Genomic DNA, 14,875 nt, shown 5'->3' on the forward strand with positions numbered 1-14,875 from the left:
CTTTGACCAAGGGAAAAAGAAAAATATTGGAGATGTAAAAAACAAAAACATTTAGGAGAAATGATTGTCTAAGAGGGTGGCAAAATGTTTAAGTGGCCATTGCTTGATTTGAGGAACCTAACTATTTAGTCAGCTATTATCTAAAATCTGGATTCTTGTTTTATCTTAATTATGAATATTCTTTATTCAAGAATTTGAGAAATTTTCATCAAACTAACTGTGCTTGAGATTTTAAGAGTCATGGTATAGCTCTATCTATTTTGTTCACTCTAAAAGAAATGTCTGTATTAAAATAGTCTTAAAGTAACAAAACTTGTTTCTGGCATATTTATATTTATACTGCAGGTTACAGAATTTTATTTTACACCTTGTTCTTTCCACTAAAACATTCTGGGCCTTAGTTATTTGTCTTCAAAATGAAGAAATTGTAAGAGATAATCCCTAAGATTGGAATAGATAATCTTTAATATTCCTTCCAGTTTTAAATCTATAAATCTCAAGTCTCCAATCTATTAGTCTCAAGGACTGAGGAAGGAGAGAGAAAGAGGAGGAAAGGTCAGTGAGTGATTTTCAAAGCGATATCATATGGACCTTATCTATCATTTGTTCTTAACTATTAGTTGGCCCAAAATTATTTAGACAATTTACCTCCTTGGCTGCCATAACAGACTTTCTGTACAACCTTTTCTGTTTTCATAAATCTTCAATTTTTTTTCAGTCATATGAACTACTTTGTTTCTCTATTTGCTCTCAGGTTATTGTCACTCGTAAACAAATTCGCATCAAGATATTAACTAGGAACCTTTATAGTTTTATCAACTAGTTGGCTCAGAGAATAGAGTACTAGGACTGTAGTCAGTAAGACCTGAGGTTCAAATCCGGCTTCAGATTGTTAAAGACACAGAGACTGACTGAGTCACTCTAGATAAGATGCAACCTCTGTCATCAGTTTCCTCAACAATTAAATGATGACAATAATGGCATCTCACAGGGTTGCTGGGATGATCAAGTACGATAATATTTGTGAAGGACTTAGTAGAGTGTACAGCACAGCATAGATAATTAATGCTTGCCTTCTTTTCTCCTTTTTCAGATTAAGAAGGATCAGTGTGAATATCTTAAAGACATGAGGCCCAAATGGTCTCATTTAAGGGTCAATAAAGAATGAGAGAAGAGATTGTTTCAAATTGAAAGTCTTGTCCTGGTACTTCTTAAATCATAAAATATGGACAACAGTTGAATGGAAAAGGAGCTAACATCAAAATGAGAAAGACTTGAGTTCAAGTCTCCTTTCTGACATATTGGTTGTGTGACTGTGGAAAAGTCACTTCACTTGGCTGTTTTTTTAAGTAGCTAGCTCTCTAAGATGATGAGTTTCAGGAAAGAAACCAACCTATATTGGTTGAAGGAGTTTCTTTATCAAGAATTCCCTTTATCAATGAAAACACAGGTATTATTTCTATATCTATCAAACTCAAATGATAAAAGCTTAACTATCAATAACAGCTTTGAGGAAATATAGTTGTGGACTGATGGGACTTCTTGGCACCACTTAAATCATTCCATATGGGCAGTCATTTACTGATTTCATCCCTGTATAGACCTGACTTTCCTACATATTGATCCTTTTGAGCTAAATTTTCACACATACTAGGATTCTGTTCTTCATTAGTTTCCATTAGCTTCAATGAGGAAGGTGGAGAGGTTTGCAGAGTAGGTGACAGTGATAAAATCAAATCCTCACCCAGAAACACAGAATTGAATGGATTTAGAAATATGGTATTTGTATTTTCCTACTGGCAAGACAAGTTAGGTAACAAAATGACTAGTTCATATTCTCAGATGTCCTGGTAGTTCACTTTAACTGCCATCAAGTTGACAACCTGCTATCTATGAGAGCAGCCAGCAGCCACAACCTGCAACTTGATCTTAATAATAATTCATAGGTCCATGAGACTAACCTGGAACAGATTTCAAGGGGCCCATGAACTTGAATAGAGGAAAAATTACAACTTTATTTCAATATTATTATTTTTCATTGTTTTTCTGGGAATTTTACTTTATGTATCTAAAAATACTATTCTAAGAAGGGATCCATAATCTTCACCAGATCAGCACAGGTCTGGGACACAGAAAAGGTATAATGAAGCCCTGAAATAATATCATTGTGACATTATTGTTGCTGCTGCTTGTCAAGCACTGGGTTCAGATAATAGCTAGAAATTTTCTCTTATGGTGGTACCTTTCTTTGCCTCCACATTGCCTCTACCACAGTGGTTCTCAAACTTTTATTATTGTTCATAACTCAGCATCATTCCTGGTCACAAAGAATCAAGGCATACCACAGGAGAGTCAGAGGCTCCAGCCTTATGAATGGCATTATAAGTGTAAATGTCATTCAAATTGAGTGAGACTCTTTCATGTTCATACAATTCTAAGTATAATTATCATGTACTGGAAACTCACAGAGCAAAAATTCATGGTATAGCCTTTGAGAATTAGTATCCTAGAGAGTGAAAGAAGCAGGTAAATCAACTCAAATTATTGTTAGCAATTTCTTTCTTGCCTTAATTTTGACCAATCCTCTTGTTTCTCTCCCAGGAGAAATTGACCTTCAAATTATCTCTCAAGTTCAAGCTCTCCATCCAAGAAGTCACATCAACAATGAAGTAATTGAACCAAGTGCTGAACAAATTGCCAAATACAAAGGTACAGTATTTTATCGAGTTAAGAGCAAATGGAGTTGGGTAAAGAATTAGAAAATCTGAAAGTGGTCAAACTGTCAAGGAAAAATAACTTTCATTAGAATGGCCATCTACAACTTTTATTTGTAAACTTTTTTCCTCTGATTTCTCTTCCTTCTGCTCCACCTTCCTCCACTCCTCTTTCCTTCACCCTTTATCTCCCAGGAATCTTATCCTTGCTAGGAAGGAGATCTATAACTTATCAATAACTAATGATCTTGCTAATGATCCCCCAGTACTAGCTGGAGAACTAAGATGTTCAATGACTTGCCCATGGTCATATAGCAAGAATAGGATTTCCTGGTTCTATGTCCTTTTCCCTCTATCTACTATGTGATGCTTTCTTTCAAACCCTTAATCATTTCTAGTAAGGCTTTTGTGATTGTTTTGCTCTAAGGCTATTAGGAGAGAAGCCTAATTAAACCTGTTTTCTTGGTAAGCAAAAGTCCCTGGGAAAACTAAGCAATAGATAGTAAAACCTGTGTTTTCTATTTACAAAAATCGTCAATTCTGTCCCATTCTTCCCTCTTCTTTACCATGAGTCATTTCATCCTATGTGATTGAATGTGTCCCATGAATCGAATATACAAAGAATTTCTCTCTCTCTCTCTCTCTCTCTCTCTCTCTCTCTCTCTCTCTCTCTCTCTCCCCCCCCCATGGGATGGAGTATTGGAGAAACAGAAAACTGATACACACTCATTAGAGACAAAAAATAAAGAGGTAGAGGTGGTACAGATGTGCAATATTGAAAATGATTTCAAATGAGGTCACTGTATTGGTGGTTTTGCTTAATTGTTTTATTTCCTTACAAGAAACCTCTTGGGGGGATCATCTGTAAATATTTATAATGCAAAAACAAAATGCATATATAAAACTTTTGAAAAAAAGAAAGAAGGAAATATTCTTCTAAGGAAATAGCAAGCTTCACCTGGTCATGACTCCCATTATTGTTTCTTGATATCTCTTTCTTTGTTCCCTTAATTTAGTTAAATATTATTAAAAAATTCAGATGAGATCAATGGTCTTCAAAAGTTATATAAAAAAGAAAAATGTATCTTATACCTGTTATATATATATAACTTTGATTACATTAAAATTCTAAATGAAAATGGATTCCACATTTGCAATTGAAATCAACAGTGTGCTCCCTTCTCTCTGTATTTTAGAGCGTGTAGCCACAGCATCAAACCTCAAGAACATAAAGTTTGCTTGGCATCAGGAGACATCATCTGAATATCAAAATAGAATAACAGAGAAAAAAGAGCTTCAGAAATGGAACTTTATTCACATGATTCAGGTACAGATCTATTTATGATAATATGCTGTCAAATAGAAAAAATTTTTTTAATTAGAAATATATATGAAGGACAAGGAATAGAGTCCAACCTTTATAAAAGTGAAATTCTTCTGAGACTTAATTTTACCTATGAAATTAATCTAACCTAATTGAAGAAAAAAATTAAAATTTTAAACATTTTCCCTCAAGTTTAGTAGCTGTGTTATTATTATAATTATATTTTTCTTGTGGAAGTTAAGTTTGGTGGACTCTGTTCTCTTGGATGGTTGCTTTCCTTATGCATCTAATTATTGGCTGAAAGCCCTTATTAGTTTAAGGAAATACTGTGAACACTTCTTCAGGTGCAGCCATTTCAGCTGTTCTCATTACTTGGTTAGTGTGTCCATCTAGATTCTGTTCTTCTGACTCTCTGGCTTAGTGTTTGAAGACTAAGAAAAATGCCCAATGGGTCATCAGGCAAAGGTCCAAGTGACCCTTGAGGCAGTCCAGCCCTCTCATTGGTTTATGGGATTGAACTTGTTTTTTCTTGCTTTATGTACTAATTCCAACTCAGTCTTTCAGTCATCATATATTTGCCCTAAATAGGTCAGAGGGCAGCAATTAAGGAGTTCTGAAAAGTAGCTGTCCCATTGTCCTTCTGCTGCAGCAGTCTTCAAAAATGCCCAGGCAGAGTCCCTTCAGAGCAAAATGACTCTTGGACAATCATATCTTAAGATGTATAATGTTTTGGCACTTAATATGGCAGTTAGTGCCCTCCTACTCATCATAAAGTTATTCATGTTGAGTGGACTGGCACATCCTTCCCAATAACCAAGAACATCCCTTTTTGCTGGGCCTAAACTAATTTACTGGAGAATCTGTCAATAACATCCAAAGCTGTCACATTTCTATGATTTAAAGAGACATCTGAACACAAACAGTTGAGCCAGTGCAAAGGGTTTAATTTTGAAGCAGTGTTCCATGAAATAGAACCTGATTTTATTGTGTTGGTGCCATTTTCTTTTAGACATACTACAACTTTGAAAAGACAGAAAAAGCATGAAATAGACTCCCTATGCTTGACTGCTCTACCAATAACTGAGAAGTTGTGTGATGCAGAGATGAGAATGTGACATTTGGAGTCAGGAAAACTTGGGATCAGAGGATGATCTGTAGGATCATGGAAAATCACTAAAATTCTCTTTGTCTAGGATCCTATAGTCCTCTGGATTTAGAAAACATTTAAAGGAAAGATATTTGAAATTTTCTAATTTAGTCCTCTAATTTTTCAAATGGGCAAATGAACACCCACAGAGTTTAAGTGCTTTGTCTATTGTTGGATAGTACATGACAAATTCTTAATTTGAGCCCATCTTCTCTGATTCCAAGGCTGGTCTTTTCTTCCTCTTCTTCTTCTTCTTCCTCTTCTTCCTTCTTCCTTCTTTTCTTCTTCCTTCTTCCTTCTTTTGCTTCTTCCTTCTTTTGCTTCTTCTTCCTCCTTCCTCCTCCTTCCTTCTACTTCCTCCTTCTTCCTTCTTCTTCATCTTCTTCTTTTCCTTCTTCTTCATCTTCTTCTTCCTTCTTTCTTCTTCTTTCTTCTTCCTCTTTCTTCTTCTCTTATTCATTTTTCTATTTCTTCTTTTTGTGTTCTACTTTTTCTTCTTTCTTCTTCTTCCTCTTGCTTCTACCACTCCTATTTCTCTCCTCCTATTCCTTCTATTGCTTTTACTCCTCCCCATTTATTATTTTTCTTGCTCTTTCCACTATTTCTATTTCTAGAGCATTTCAAGTTTGCAAAGCAATTTATGGCATTAAAATATTAACTTATTTTATCCTTATAACAAACTTGAGATATAGGCACTCTTTTTTTTTCACATTTTCTAGATGAGGCAGATAGAATTGCTTAACTGGAGGGTGATTGACTGCCCACCTACGTCATAGGTGTCTGAAGTTGAATTTGAACTCAGAACTTCCTGACTCTAGGTCCTTTTCTCCATTTTCTATGTCACCTAGCTACTTCTGTACAATAGTGCCACACTACCTCAGTTTCCTCATCTGTAAAATGTAGATAGTGCATGTGGTGGCATATTTCTACAGGCCCAGTTGCAGGGGAGATTAAAGCTGGTCGATCACTTGAGTTCAGTAATGCTAAACTACAGAAAGACTAAAACTATTAGGATATCTGCACTATAGTTGGAACAGGATGGAGAGCCTCTAGAAGAAGAAGGTCAACAGGTTATCTTAGGAGAGGAGAACTAACCTGGGTCAGGAAAAAAATTGATCAGGTTAGTTTCTGTGCAGATTATCAATAATCGGATCAACTTGTAAGTGACCCATGCACTGGGGGAGCAGAAATAATATTGTGAGATTCAAATGAGATAATATGAAAGAAGCAAACACTATGTATATACTGTATATATAATATATATATATATATATATATATATATATATATATATAAAATAGATATCAAGCATTAGCTACTTTACTGAAAACACATAAAGGCTTTGGAGGCATGAGAAAATTTTGCCTCAAGTTGTTACTCACTGCTTTGAAAATTCCCTTTTTGTCTAATACTCCCCATGCAACACTCGGGACCACCATTTGCTCTTTTCTTGAACAATATCTATATATACTTTAGAAACCAAATTCTATAGTGAACATTATGTTCCAAGAAATGACAAAACAGACTGTTGGTTGTGATAGTTTGAATGCTTAGTTTTCACATTTTTTCCTTTTTCTTATTTCTAGATGCTGTATTATGTAAAAGATATTCCAGCTACTCTGAAATATTTTCACAGTCTCCTGGATACCAAGGGCAAGATTCTTATTATTCTTGTGTCAGGTAGGTTATTCTTATTCCAACCTGAATTTAAAAGTATAAATAGGTAAGTATGCATGCAGATGTGGAGAAATGGGTTATATAATTTAGCTTTATCCTAAATTACATGAAAATGGCCTTTGTTATACAGTTGATTTTCAGGGAATTGAGAAGGCCATTCAAGGCGGGTCCTAATTTGAGATCTCTCAAGCAGGCTAAAAATCTGTATTTTCCATGTGGGAATAATTCAAATGTTTGGATTTAGTTTGAGAATCCTTTACAAGTGCTGCTAAACAGACAAGGCAGAATGGAGTTATTTCACTATGTATTCAAAAAGATGAAACTATCATTTTTTTACCCACTCCTTTGACAATGACAGGCATTGAATAGATGGTTAGAAGAGAAGAGAAGAATGTGGTGCAATGAAAAGAATACTAGACCTGGAATGAGGAGAGATTTAGGTTTGGGCTCTGCCTCCAATACCCACTAATCATGTGACTTTTGGGAAAATTACTTAACCACTTTGAGTCTATGTTTCTTCATTTGATAAATGTAAAATTAAGATGTGAAATAATTCCTAGTACTTAACTCTTAGACTGCTATGATAATTAAATGAGATAATATATGTAAAGCATTTTACAAACTATAAGATATGAGTGCCAGTTATTGTTCTATCCTTAAGAATTTCACATAACTTTGGAATTCTTCCAAGTATGCATATCTCTAGCATGAGAGATGACCTAGTATTGTAGCTAGAGCTCTCCCAGAAACCAGAAGATCAGAGCTCAGTTTCCATTTCTGATATATGCAGGCTCTATGTTCCTGGACAAGTCCCTTAACCTCAGTGCTTGAGGCTACTCTCAAAATCTATAAGTCACAATGAAGCTACTGACTCATTAGTCAAAGAAATTTTCTCATTCAAATATTCCTTTTATCGAAGAAATCACAGATCTGAATCCTACATTTACTTATTGTAATACAATTTTATATGGAAATACTAGCATAGACATGTAGTAGAAAATTTAAATGGGAATAGGATTCTACCAGAATGGTAGCACATTTCCTTTTGGTCATTCATTTCCTAGCTATTAGCCACCTACATTTGTTTAGGCAAGCAGACAAGGTACAAAGAGAAAGATAAAATTTTTGAAAAGAGGAAGTCAATCCTGCAAAACTCTTTATTATATATAAATGTTTATGTATATACATAAATATACATATATGTATATTTAAAAGTATAAAACTTTCCAAAGTGCCATGAGCAGAATTACTAGGAATCTCAGTTTTCAGGATGCATAGTATTCAGCCTCCACTCATATCCCCTCTGAAGCCCCAGAGTGATGGGGTCAGAGAGCATTCTGGATTCTCAAAGACCATGCCAACCTGGTTGGTATTATTAATCTGGAAAGTCTCAAACTTGGGTCTGATAATATGGCTACCATATATGAGTAACAGCCTATCTAAATTCTGATAGGTGTTTCACCAAGTTGATCATAATATAAGGAATTTTTTGCAATAGCAGCTCTTAAAAACCTTATTAAATTGTAGATGAATCTGTCATTGGAGGGAGTACTCACAATGATAAAATTGATCATACTGTGTGAATTCTTCATAGGGTTGGGGAAGACAAATAGAAATAATGAGACAGAGAGAAGAGGAGAGAGTGGGGTAAGAGAGATGAAGAAGAGACAGAGAGACACAGACAGACAGAGATAAACAGAGAGAGATAGCAGAAGTGAGAGACAGAGATAGAGAGAGAAAGGAGAGAGAGACAGAGGCAGAGAGACAAACTGTTCTTAGTGGGGAAACAAATTCAAACAAGATAGTCCTTTCCCTCAAGAAGCTTACATTATAAAGGGTAAAGACAATACAGAAAGGGGGCTTGGAAATGGGTCTAGAAATCTAGCAAAGATCCAGAGAAGAGGTAGAAGAGAACAGATCATGAATCAAAAAGTAAGTGAGATGATACATGGCTACAACTTTTTCTGAAATAATGTCACCAGCCAGGAGAGTAGAATCTCAGGGTGGAGGCTTTCCCCAGGCTAGAAAGGCAGCTGACAAGAAGGAAGAAGGTGGGGGGAGAGAAAGAATAGAGATAGAAATAATGAGGTGGGGGAAAGGATGAGAATTCTAGACAGTGAAATGCTGAGCAAACAACAAAGACTGGAATTGCTTCATTGCTTGAATATATATTTAGTTGTAAGTTTTACATACCATGCTGAGTCCTCTCCAAATGTTGAGGGCTGAGGTGAGAATGACATGGAATATATCTAAGAGAGAAATAACTGGTGTTGCCAGTGATCCTTGAGAGCTTAGTTTTGTTGTCATGTGAGAAAACATATAAACATTCAATATTTTTTTCTGCCCTCCTGTCATTGAGTAAAATTGGGTACATTGAGAGTTTAGTCTTCTTAGATTTTTTTGTCAAGGCCTATGATTTTCTTTGTGGAAGATATTTTGTAATTTCTTCTATCAAAGCAGACTATTATTAACCCTTTTGCTATTACTCTCATAGAGCATTGTTGCCTGGGACAAATAGTAATTTGATTAAAGTCACAAAATCCAGCATTCATCATAGGTGAGACTTAAAGCCAACTTTTTATCCACTACAGTGGGATGCTTCTCATAGAGTCTCTTACATATTTGAAATTCTCAGCTATGAAAAATAATCCTTACTTAAACTGAGTTATCAGGTAGTTTTGTTATGGTATTCCATTTTTTTAAAAAAGTAACTCTTTTGTTGGATATTTTCCTTCTCATTAAATCATTACTCAGACAACTCTGTGTCATTTCTACCTTCCTAATTATATTTCAACCATCAATAATAATTAGTATTAAAATTACCTTGCATTTTGTAGGCTGGGCAACAGCAGAAAGATCTCTAGGAATCTTGTCAAGGAAAGGAAGCTAGGCTGATATAAAATTTGGCAGAGAACGCTCACATGCAGATAGCAGAAAGTTGTCTTCACTGAGTGTTCTCCCATGGGCATAGCCCTCTTTAGGGATTTTTATAAACTAATTAGTCAGAAAAATAGTGGTTCTACCAGAAGCTCAATTTACAGTTAACAGCATTTTAAAAACAAGTTGAAAGACTTAAGATTTAAGAAAAAGGGGCAGCTAGGTGGTACAGTTAATAGAGTACTAGCCCTGGAGTCAGGAGGAACTGAGTTCAAATTGAGTCTCAGACACTTAATAATTACCTAGCTGTGTGGCCTTGGGAAAGTCACTTCACCCCATTACCTTGCCAAAAACAACCCAAAACCAAGATTTAAGAACAAAGCATTGACCAGGGATAATTCCAGAAGACCCTTGATGAAGCAAACATGCTTCCTGCCTCTTGATGAAGAAAGGATAGATCTTTGCTCAACAATGAAATAGTTTCCATTTAATTTAGAATTATGTCAACACCCAATTAATATGGAATTATATTTTGATCTTGTTAATTTTATATTTAATAAAAAGATCTCAATATAAGCTAAATATAAAAATTAATTAAGCACATTTATCAATAGTATTTGTAATATATATATATATATATATATATATATATATATATGCATATGTATGTATGTATGTGTTCTATATGCCTGCACCTGAGAAATAGCTTGCAGTTAGGAAAATCTTGGTTCATACATTACCTCTGATTCTTGCAAGCAACATGTCATCTTCCAATATTCCTAAATAAACTCTAAGATAATAAATGGCAGTTAACATTGTTCTCTGATAGAGTAAGCTCTTCCACCATAAGTTTTCTACACTAATGAAATATAATTACAGGTAAATATTCAGAAGAAGCAGATCAATTACTCTTCAATAAATCAAAATTTACTATTTCAGGGTTATTTTTCAATTATAGTTAAATGTGATGGGCATTTTAATCTATAACTCCTACTATACTCAAGGTACTCTACTCACAGCACTGGATATACTTAGTATATAAAGACAAAGGTAAAGTAGGCTTTGCCCTCATGGAGCTCTAATTGGGGAATACAACATATAAATATAGATGCTCAGAGGATAGAACTTTGGTTCACTTCAAATCTGACATCAGACACTTGCTACTAGCTTTGGTGACCTTGGGCAAGTCATTTATCTCTCATTACCTTGCATCTAGGGCCATCTCTAGTTATCTCTCATTACCTTGCATCTAGGGCCATCTCTAGTTGTTCTGATTCATATCTGACCACTGGACCCAAATGGTTCTGGAGGAGAAAGTAAGACTGGTGACTTAGCACTGTACCCCCTCACTAAAATTCAGTTCAAATTTTTATCTTGGTATCACCTTCCTGATGTTGTGGTCTGCATTGTGCTACATAGATAATAAAAACTCAGTAAAGGAGGAAATATTCACTAGATATTGGGGAAATCAAGAAATGATTCATGTATAAGAAAACATTTAAACTGAGTATCGGTTAGAGAGCATTCTAGGCAATGAAGAAATTCAGTACAAATAACAGTATAATGTGAAGACTATAGTATATATGATAAAATTGAATATGTAGAATGGAGGTAAAGGATTTTTAAATTCCTGAGGAGCTTATACTTTTTCCTTTGAGGAGCTACTTAAAGTATACTGAGCAGGGTAGTAACATCAAAAGTCCTGTGCATTATGTTTGACAGTAATATGGAGAACAAACTGAATTGGGAAGAACCTTGAGACAGGAAGATCTGACAAGATGCTATTACAATAGACCCAGAACCATAAGTAGAGAGAAGGGATGAATATGAGAATTATCATAGAGACAAAAATGAAAGATACAGTGGATAGAGAACCAGATTCAAGGTTCAAAAGATTCAATTTCAAATTTGACCCCAAACATTTACTAGCTATGTGTCTTTGGGCAAGTCACTTAATTTCAATCTTTCTCAGTTTCTTCATCTGGAAAAGAGGGATAATAATAGATTAGCATTGTTGCAAGAATAAAATGAAAAATTATTCATAAAGTGCCTTGTTAACTATAAAATCTATATAAATAAAAGTTGTCCTTGTTATATTGACAAGACTTGAAACAAATAAAATATAATTCATGAGTAAGGGTAAATTGGGGATGGATCAAGTTCCTTCACACCCTGTGGTTCTAGACCTTTATAGCTTCAAGACAATATTTGTGATTTAGTGCAGGATACTTTTTTCCCATATTCATAAGTGTTCTCACTAATGGAATGGCTGTCACAAAATTTTTCATCTTACTTTAGCTGTGGCTGCAATTCATTTATTCCTATGCACTATGTGATACACAGCTCCTTGTAACTGATTATCAGGAGATAAGTTTATATCAAAAGATGATTCTTGTTTAGATTTTCCCTCTTTCTCAAAGATTCTCCTCTCTTTCAAAATAGATGTTTAGGTAAAACATTTAAGATGTAGTTCATTATTGCTTCAGAAAATTCACTTACTACAAAATAAGTGTTTTATCTATTCTATCCAAATCTATTGATACCTTTTTCTTATTATTTTGTAAGAAGTAGTTTGTTTTTTTACTTATATCTAGCTATATCCCCACCTTCCTTCCCTACCCCCAGTACTAAATATTCCTTTAAAATAATGAAAAACAATTAGGCAAAACCAGTGGATCCAGTGACCAAGTGTAGAAATGTTTATAGCTTTCTGTTTCCATAGGGTCACAACTCCCTAAGAGGAAGGGGACATGCCTCATTAATTCTCTGGGAATGAGATTAGTCAATCCAGTGATTTAACTTTGTCTTTCCTTTTAGTGTGATTTTTACTTAATATTTGTTATCAATCAATCAACAAACATTTTTGAAGATCTAGTTTGTCAGACACTGTACTAATCCTAAAGATACCAGTTCAAATATAAGACAATTCCTTCCATCAAGAAGGTAAAATATACTGAAATGATTACATCACATTAGGCATTATGCATCTTGCTCTCCTTGGACTACTTATATCTTTTATATCAGTTCATACAAATCTGAATTCTTCATATACATTCCCTTTTGTAGAACAATAATACTCCATTTATATTCCAGCCTTTGTTCAGGCATTTAGAGATCAGTTAAGACTGTTATGTACAGCACTGATTAGAAATACAACAAAAAGAAAGAATAATCAAACTTTTCAAAATATCGATTTCTTTGAGTTTTTATAGTGGATGGTTGTAGTCCAGCATAGACTTATATATTCCATAGTGCAATGGTGTGACTCCAAGCCAATAAATTGCTAAATACCAGACTGCTTTCTCCACCCAATATATAAACTTGCCTCTTCACATCTCTATCTACTATATCTTCTTTGAAATATTCATTGAGGTAGGGGCCTGAACTAAAACATAACAATTGTGTCAAGACATAACTTTCAAAAAGGTATTCAGTTAGTGTACATTTTTACCAAGAATTTTTGAACCTCATTCAAAATTGAATTTTCTTCACAGTTACTTTATACTAAAGATGCACAATCTTGTGAAATTCTTTTGTGTAATGATTGTATTAGATCTTCCATAATTCTGCAGAAATCAAGAAATGTGGACAGCATATATATATATATATATATATATATATATATATATATGTATGTATGTATGTATAAAACATGGTGGAAAGAATAATTGGGTATAATTTAGGCTCTTCCATTAATTGTGACCCAGGGCCATCTGGTTAAGTCACTTTACCATTCTGAGGCTCCTTTTTCTTGCATGTCAAATGAAAACTTTGCATTAGATAATTTATGAGGTGCCATTCAATGCTTCCCTCCAGTGACTAACTGGATAAGGATTCAAAGTAAGAAAATTCCCATTATTCAGTTTTAGAAATCTCTTGTCACTGAGGGACATGCCAGCAATCTGCCTAGAGTAGAACACATTGCTAAGAAATATTGAAGCCATGTAGCTTCACAAAATAGAATAAGGAGAACCACATTGGATTCTGAGGATGGCTATACAAAGCACAAAATCATGGTTTTCACTTTAGCTTCTTTTTTTAGGACATCATTTTCAACTTTCCAGTTCCTTTGGATGTGAGATTCTCTAATTTTTAACAAATATTAGTGATACTTCCCCCTCCTTGATGGTATTAGAAATGCATGCATTTCACTAATCCTTCCTTTCTCTATAGCATATTTTCTAAGATATTTTAACTGCAAAATAGATTGTTGCTAAAATATGATCTATATAATATAAATATATTATTTTAAATACATATTTTTCTGCCAATTTTCCTATATGCAGCTTCAACACTGTGTAAATAAATCATTTGACTAATAGCACTAATATTAACTATTAATTTAAATACCAATTTGAAGGAATATGAAAAAAAATTAAAAGGGCAACCTATTCTAGCATTCAAAAATTTATAAAGCTCTTATAGAGTAAGATTTTAAATTAATAAAAGAAGAATAATCAAAAAATAAAGTAGACAGCATAAGATGGGAAGGAGAAAAACAATTGTTTGATAAGAAAAAAGTAAAGAATGATTTAGCAAAAAAAGAATGGTTATACTGACAAAAGAGCACAGAAGAGAAGGTGTAATAATGGAAAAAGAAAGAAAACAATTTTATTACTTACATCTCTTATTTCTTATATCTCCTCATTATTATCTTTCATAGCCCTCTGCATGTCTCTATTTGACTATCCTAGTCTCCTGGGCTTATCATTTCATGTTATTTCTATAGTGATGTGAAAAAAAAAACATGGAAAATTTAGAAACATGATAATACCATCAAACCTTTAAGGGAAGTTGCCTAGCCTTCTCTAGTCAAACTCATTTCCTTCAACTGATCCTCATTTGCAACATCGCTAGTATTGTCTCACCTCCCCTCTAGAAAGTAGGTTGTCAAGTGTCCCTTCCTAAAATGGGGTCCCTAGAACTAAATATAATGCTCCAAATATCCTATTAAGGCAAAGTGTAATAATGCTATTATTTTATTTTGGGAAAATGCCTATATTAGTCAAGTTTATGATCACATAGTGTGAATCCATATTGAACTTAAAAGTACACTAAAGATTTCAAAACTTCACTTGGGGTTGGAGGATTCTGAGAAGATGGTAGAATAAAGCCAGAAATTATCTGGCTCTCCTA

At 34.2% G+C, this 14,875-nt stretch overlaps 1 protein-coding gene across 1 annotated transcript in view; it reads left to right on the top strand.

Moving 5' to 3' along the window:
• The window catches only part of HNMT (histamine N-methyltransferase), a 49,129-nt gene that overhangs the window by 20,291 nt on the left and 13,963 nt on the right, over positions 1-14,875 (top strand). The window contains exons 3-5 of the mRNA XM_074215071.1: positions 2,602-2,709; positions 3,911-4,041; positions 6,772-6,865. Of these exons, the coding sequence (XP_074071172.1) occupies positions 2,602-2,709; positions 3,911-4,041; positions 6,772-6,865 (333 nt within the window). The remainder of the gene's footprint in view (positions 1-2,601; positions 2,710-3,910; positions 4,042-6,771; positions 6,866-14,875) is intronic.

This window comes from Macrotis lagotis, chromosome 1 (assembly GCF_037893015.1).
Source record: "Macrotis lagotis isolate mMagLag1 chromosome 1, bilby.v1.9.chrom.fasta, whole genome shotgun sequence".
Taxonomy (NCBI): Eukaryota; Metazoa; Chordata; class Mammalia; order Peramelemorphia; family Peramelidae; genus Macrotis; species Macrotis lagotis.